Below are 5,501 nucleotides of genomic sequence, written 5' to 3'. Positions count from 1 at the left end.
CATGGTGGCAGATACGCTTCTATAACATTGTCGGCTAAGGGGCCCGTTGAGCAATCTCTACACTGGCAGAACATTTAGAAACTGATGCTCGCCATTATTGACTTAATGTCGACACTTAAGAAGTTCTCCGGAGCTGTGAAATGCAGTCAGCGCTTTGTCCCAACATCTTATTTAAACGGTATCAAGTGCGGGATTAGCCGTGTGATGCAAGGATTAGATGTAATCCTGGAAATTCCTTTATTCCTTGGCATCTAAATGCTGTTCAGACACCTACGTTTCCACATTGATTGAGCTGCGGGCGCAGGGAGAAAAGACCTCAGAGCAGGGTAAGTGATCCTACAAGGGAAGACAAGGAACTGATGGGGTCTTATGAGGCACTTACTATATTAATAGCTAGAAGACGTCTGAAATCTCTGCGATGTGTGAATATCGTCCAGACTCTTAAGACGGCTGCGCATCTGCATTAAGCAATATAATGATACAGGGTTAGCAGTCCTATGTAAAAACACCACTGTGAGTGTTGAAATAGTAAACTGCCCTATAGTGTCTAGTAGAAGTGACGGTTTCTTTTGGAAATCTTCAAGGTTACAGAAAGATCATTGAAGGAACCATATATAGTAATGTAAGTCTCTGGACCTTCAGGACAAATACCTATAGTAATGCTTTAAAGGATACGGACATCTTCAATAGCATTTTGTTATGTAACTGAATGTATGTTGGGGCTAAGAATAATTTTCGGAACAAATTATGCATCATTTGCCTTATACATCCTTCGTCTGTTGCTGGCTGCAAAATGAGTTAGCTAAGCATCTGTCAGTGAGCTAATGCTGAAGGGGAGTTTCTAATGGTTTTATTTGTCATTTACTGTTCTGCTTTAAGCTGATTTATTATTACATGAAAGTTCAATTCGCCTTTGATGTGATCATAAGTCAGAGAGCAGATAAAAGGGCAGCACGGTGGCTCAGTGGTTGGCACTGCTGTCTTGTGGTGGCTCAGTGGTTGGCACTGCAATCTGGGGTCCTGGGTTCAAATCCCACCAAGGACACCATCTGCAAGGAGTTTGTATGTTCTCCACGTTCTTGCGTGGGTTTCCTCCGGTTTCCGCCCACACTCCAAAAACATACAGATAGGGAATTTAGATTGTGAGCCCCAATGGGGACAGCATTCCTGATGTATGTAAAGCGCCGCGGAATATGTTAGCGCTATATAAAATAAAGATTTATTTATTTTATTTATAAAAGAGTTGTACATTCCCAAACAGAAGGAGCTCACTGACAGACTTTTAGGCAATCTCATTCTGTAGCCAGCAATGTGCAGGGTGACAAAACAGCCTTAACGACCAAATGGTGCAAAATTTTTAAGACGCCCCCAATTGTACAAGTAAATTTTGGCCCAAAGTCCATGCATTTAAAGGGAACTTATTATTTGATTCAGTGTATCAAACCACGGGGAGCATGGATCAATGCCTGTCCACACAATTGCAGCCTGAAACACTCTGACGTTTCAGAGAAAATACAGCAGAGGAGCATAGCCAGAGACTAGATCGCCTCTGCCCCTTGTTTTACTCCTGCCCATGAGCCCTCCACAATCAAAAAGCCCAGGAGGAGGCTGATGGAGAGGTCTGGTCACAAGATCCACCATTAGTGGCTACTTCGTGGAAAAGAGAACTCTGCAGTCTGTGAACAGCTTCCTGCACCGCCCCAATGACTGGACGTCAGCGGCTGCAGGGAGAATATAAATTTGTGTTCTCCCTTTTGCCACTGTTCCAGTAATGCATGGAGAAATACTATTACTGCTGTACCTGTAGCCCACAAGGTTTCTTTTATAGGGGATGCTGACTTTTTCAAATTTTAACAACTGTGTTAGGGACATGATTAACTGGCACTTAATAATATATAAGTATAAGGCCACATTCACACGTACAGTATTTGATCAGTAATTTACAGCAGTATTTGTAAGCCAAAATCAGGAACGAAACAATCAGAGGAAAAAGTATAATAGAAACACGAGCACCACTTCTGGATTTTTTTACCCACTCCTGATTTTGGCTTACAAACACTGATGTAAGTACTGATGTAAAGTACTGAACGTGTGAACATGGTCTTATACTTATATATTAATAAATGCCACTAACACATTTGTTGAAATTAAAAAAAGTCAACAACCCCTTTAAACGGAACCTGGTCGGCTGCGGATACAGCGGTAATAGTATTTACCCATACATTACTGGAACAGCGGCCAAAGGGAGAAAATGAAGTTATATTCTCCCTGCAGCTGCTTACTTCCAGTTATTGGGGCGGTGCAGGGAGCTGTTAGTGGCGCCTTCTTCACAGATTGCAGAGTTCTCTTTTCCATGAAGTGGTGGCTGATGGTTGAGCTTGTGACCAGCCTCCTCCTGGACTTTTCAATTGTGGATGGCTCATGGGCAGGAGTAAAGCAATCATTTACCGTTATAGTAACTGTGTTTTATGTTATTGAAAGAGCAGCTACAGGGAGAAAATTAAGACATATCCTCTCTGCAGCTGCTCACTTCTGGCAGTGCAGGAGGCGGTTATAGTCAACGCTGACTACACAATAAGCATGCTACACTCATGCCCCATGCACACTGATTGACAGCTGCTGTGTGTACACCATGTGTGTGCAGCACAGGCTGTCAGTCAAGGTGCATTACAGTCACTGCGGGGAGCCCGTCCAGGTGTCCGCTCCCACCGCTGTCACTTGGTAATCCAGAGCTGCCTCCGTGCACAAGTTAGTTCTCTGTGTGGCCCCTCGGCTTGAAGCTGTTGGGGCCCCGCTCACTATATTTTTAGTGTAGCTGTGCTCTTGATGGCTGGCACTTGGGATTTTAGTGGGTCGTGTTACTGGAAAGCCCTATCCCCCGCAGTGTGCTGTCGCCTTCAATCTCTGAGCTTCTAGGGAAGTTCATAAAGAGACTCTCCCTCCCAGGATAATTATCAGGACGTTGAACCGCCTCCTGACCTTGGGTCCTGTACTCCATCGTGCTCGGTACCGGTCAGTTCTTTTGGGTTTCTGGTGCCAACAGTCCTCCTAGACTATGTCCGTCGCACCCTTTTCCATTGTCTCTGCCACCGGTTCCCGACTCCTCTGGTCCTGGACCACCGTCTGCGACCCAACCTTGGTCTAGCTACTGCTCTAGCTCCTCTCTCTTTGAGGTTTCTCACTCTACTCCGCTCACTTCCTCCCTCCCACTTGTCTGCCTGACCCCTAGGTGGGTGGCCTTTTTCCACTTATCCAACCCACTGGTGTGTCTGACAGGTCATGATTTGAGGTGTGATTGGGATTTGTGCTGATGGTAGTGACACCGGTTTCTTACGAACCTGGAACCATGGGGGGGTAGGCCCTGCACCCTGGATAAGGATTGCAGTAGCCTGTGGCACCCTGATACATTCCGGGGTGCTACATGATCATTGTCTAAATTAGATGGTCTTTTGTTCTTCTTGCCTATATCGTTATGTAATGTGATCTTGTTTTATGGCTGATTGATATTTGGGGCATAGTCCTCGATGGTCATTGAATTACCACAAATTATAAACAGAGTTGGGAATCTGACCACTGGAGACCAGTCTAAACCCATCATGGTTGCTCTTTTCTTTTTCTTTTCCAGAGTAATCCCTCACAAGTTACTATACAACTTCTTCAAGTGGAAAAATGCCAAAGACTTCAGAAGTGCGTGCTTCTCCTCACTCGTAAGAGCCGTTGTACTCAAGACTGTATTCACGACTTACTTAGGAACTTACATGGGAGTTTCACAGTAGCTAGGAAATTACTCCCTTTATAGTAAATGTAATCATCAGTTCCAGTTTTATGGGGGGTGTTCCCTTTTTTGGCACATACATTTGGAACATACGTTCGTCAGTGGCCACATCTAGGGGAGCACAGAACAAAGAGGTGGTGTCGCACATGCACATACCGGTTGAACCAGGGGTAAGGGGACATCTATTTTATTAATAAAGGTTGACCAAAACGATCAGATATTTGTGGCCTATCCTATGAATATGTTCTTTTATCTGTCAGCGCTGCACGTCATGCAGATCCAGATACTTCATAGGGATAAGTAGTCACTTGATTTTCTGCTTTACAACAGATTGCCTCTCCCTTATACACCGACTGTCTATAAACAATGTTTGTTTGTTTTTTATCTCTCTATTTTCAAAAAGTTTTTCCTTGGAATGTCGGAATCCGGGAACATGACGTCCTCACTGGAGAACTTTGTGAAGTCTTTGCTTTTCGCGTCTATTCAGGAGTTACGTCAGAATCTCACCCACAAAGAAGAGATTGCACGTAATAACCAGGAAGACACGGTTGGGGCGGTCACATTTGTAATGGTTTTTATAGCCATATTTTCCTTTTTCATAGTCTCGATATTAGTTATTGCCATCAGGTCAAGGTCGTATGACCAACTGGATGAACAGTTTGCCAATAACTTCAACATGGTGGACTCTGGAGTAGGAAGACCACTGTTTTTCCAAGGGGCCAAATGTGTGATCCATGAAAATAAGACAGCGGAATAGACAATATGACGTTGGTGTGCTGAGCTCCTCCACAATTTTGGCCTTGAGGAACTAAAAATTGTATTCTAAGGTTAATATTCCTACATGAAGCCTTTTCTATGAGATGACTTGTAATTTCTATCAGTTATAGCTTCTTTATAAACTACTGTCTACATTACATCTTTCCTGAGAACTTACATTAATACTAATTATTTATTCTAAAAAAGTGTGTTTTTATGATATATAAAGCTTTTTTTTAACATTTTTCATGTCATATGGGTAAATTAAATAATTATCTTCATCTCTATTTATAAATTATATTAATTAATATTCTTGCTTGACACGTGTCATAGTCTGATCTGATATTCGGACCATCTGGGATCAGAAGGTCACGGTGTATTGTTGATCGCAGATCCACTTTAGTGCCCACTCGTCATTTACCCTGAGTTGGAGCGTATTTAATTCCTTCCGGTATTGAAGGGGTTAAGGTTCCTTTCTATCCTGCAGTGATCTAACAGTTAGTTGTAACCTCAGCAGCAGCCACTCTCTTCTGTTATAAGTATCCGCTCCTCACTCCTCCCTATGGCGGCTATAGCTCATACCTATGCTGACCATGTTGAAGTAGCTCAACAATGCATAGTTGTGGTGTAGTTTATATTTCAGCTGCGAAAGTTACTACTGAAGAAACCAAGGCATGCTTTCATTGTGCTTTTCCCCAACTGTTTATCTTTCCTTGTAGCTCATACCTATGCTGTCCACTTGGAAGGAGCCAGTCTCTGGAGATAGCTGAAGTGTCATTTCAGTTAATATCTAAAAAGACATGGAGTTAAATCCATAGCATTAAATAACATTTAATATTTATTGATACACAATTTTTTTTATTAAAAAATACACTGTAATATTACATATAAGGGAGTTGATTAGAATGCATACAAAAGGTAGATCTCATATACCCAAAGGACATGGTAATGTAAGGGTATATATAAGCAT

At 42.6% G+C, this 5,501-nt stretch overlaps 1 protein-coding gene across 1 annotated transcript; it reads left to right on the top strand.

Moving 5' to 3' along the window:
* The first annotated feature begins 297 nt into the window (after positions 1-297).
* On the top strand, positions 298-5,133 carry LOC142282310 (potassium voltage-gated channel subfamily E member 2-like). Its single transcript, XM_075332962.1, has 3 exons — positions 298-326; positions 3,626-3,707; positions 4,179-5,133. The coding sequence occupies exon 3, from the start codon at positions 4,191-4,193 to the stop codon at positions 4,530-4,532; it is 342 nt and encodes a 113-aa protein (XP_075189077.1). The 5' UTR covers positions 298-326; positions 3,626-3,707; positions 4,179-4,190; the 3' UTR covers positions 4,533-5,133.
* The last annotated feature ends 368 nt before the right edge of the window (positions 5,134-5,501 follow it).

The sequence above is a fragment of the Anomaloglossus baeobatrachus genome, chromosome 2 (genome assembly GCF_048569485.1).
Source record: "Anomaloglossus baeobatrachus isolate aAnoBae1 chromosome 2, aAnoBae1.hap1, whole genome shotgun sequence".
NCBI classification, from domain to species: Eukaryota; Metazoa; Chordata; class Amphibia; order Anura; family Aromobatidae; genus Anomaloglossus; species Anomaloglossus baeobatrachus.
Note: the sequence above shows the minus strand (reverse complement) of the source record. Positions and strands in the feature narration are given on the sequence as shown.

Excerpts from the sequence above, each read along its gene's own strand:
- LOC142282310 (XM_075332962.1), top strand. The coding sequence starts at position 4,191 with ATGTCGGAATCCGGGAACATGACGTCCTCACTGGAGAACTTTGTGAAG.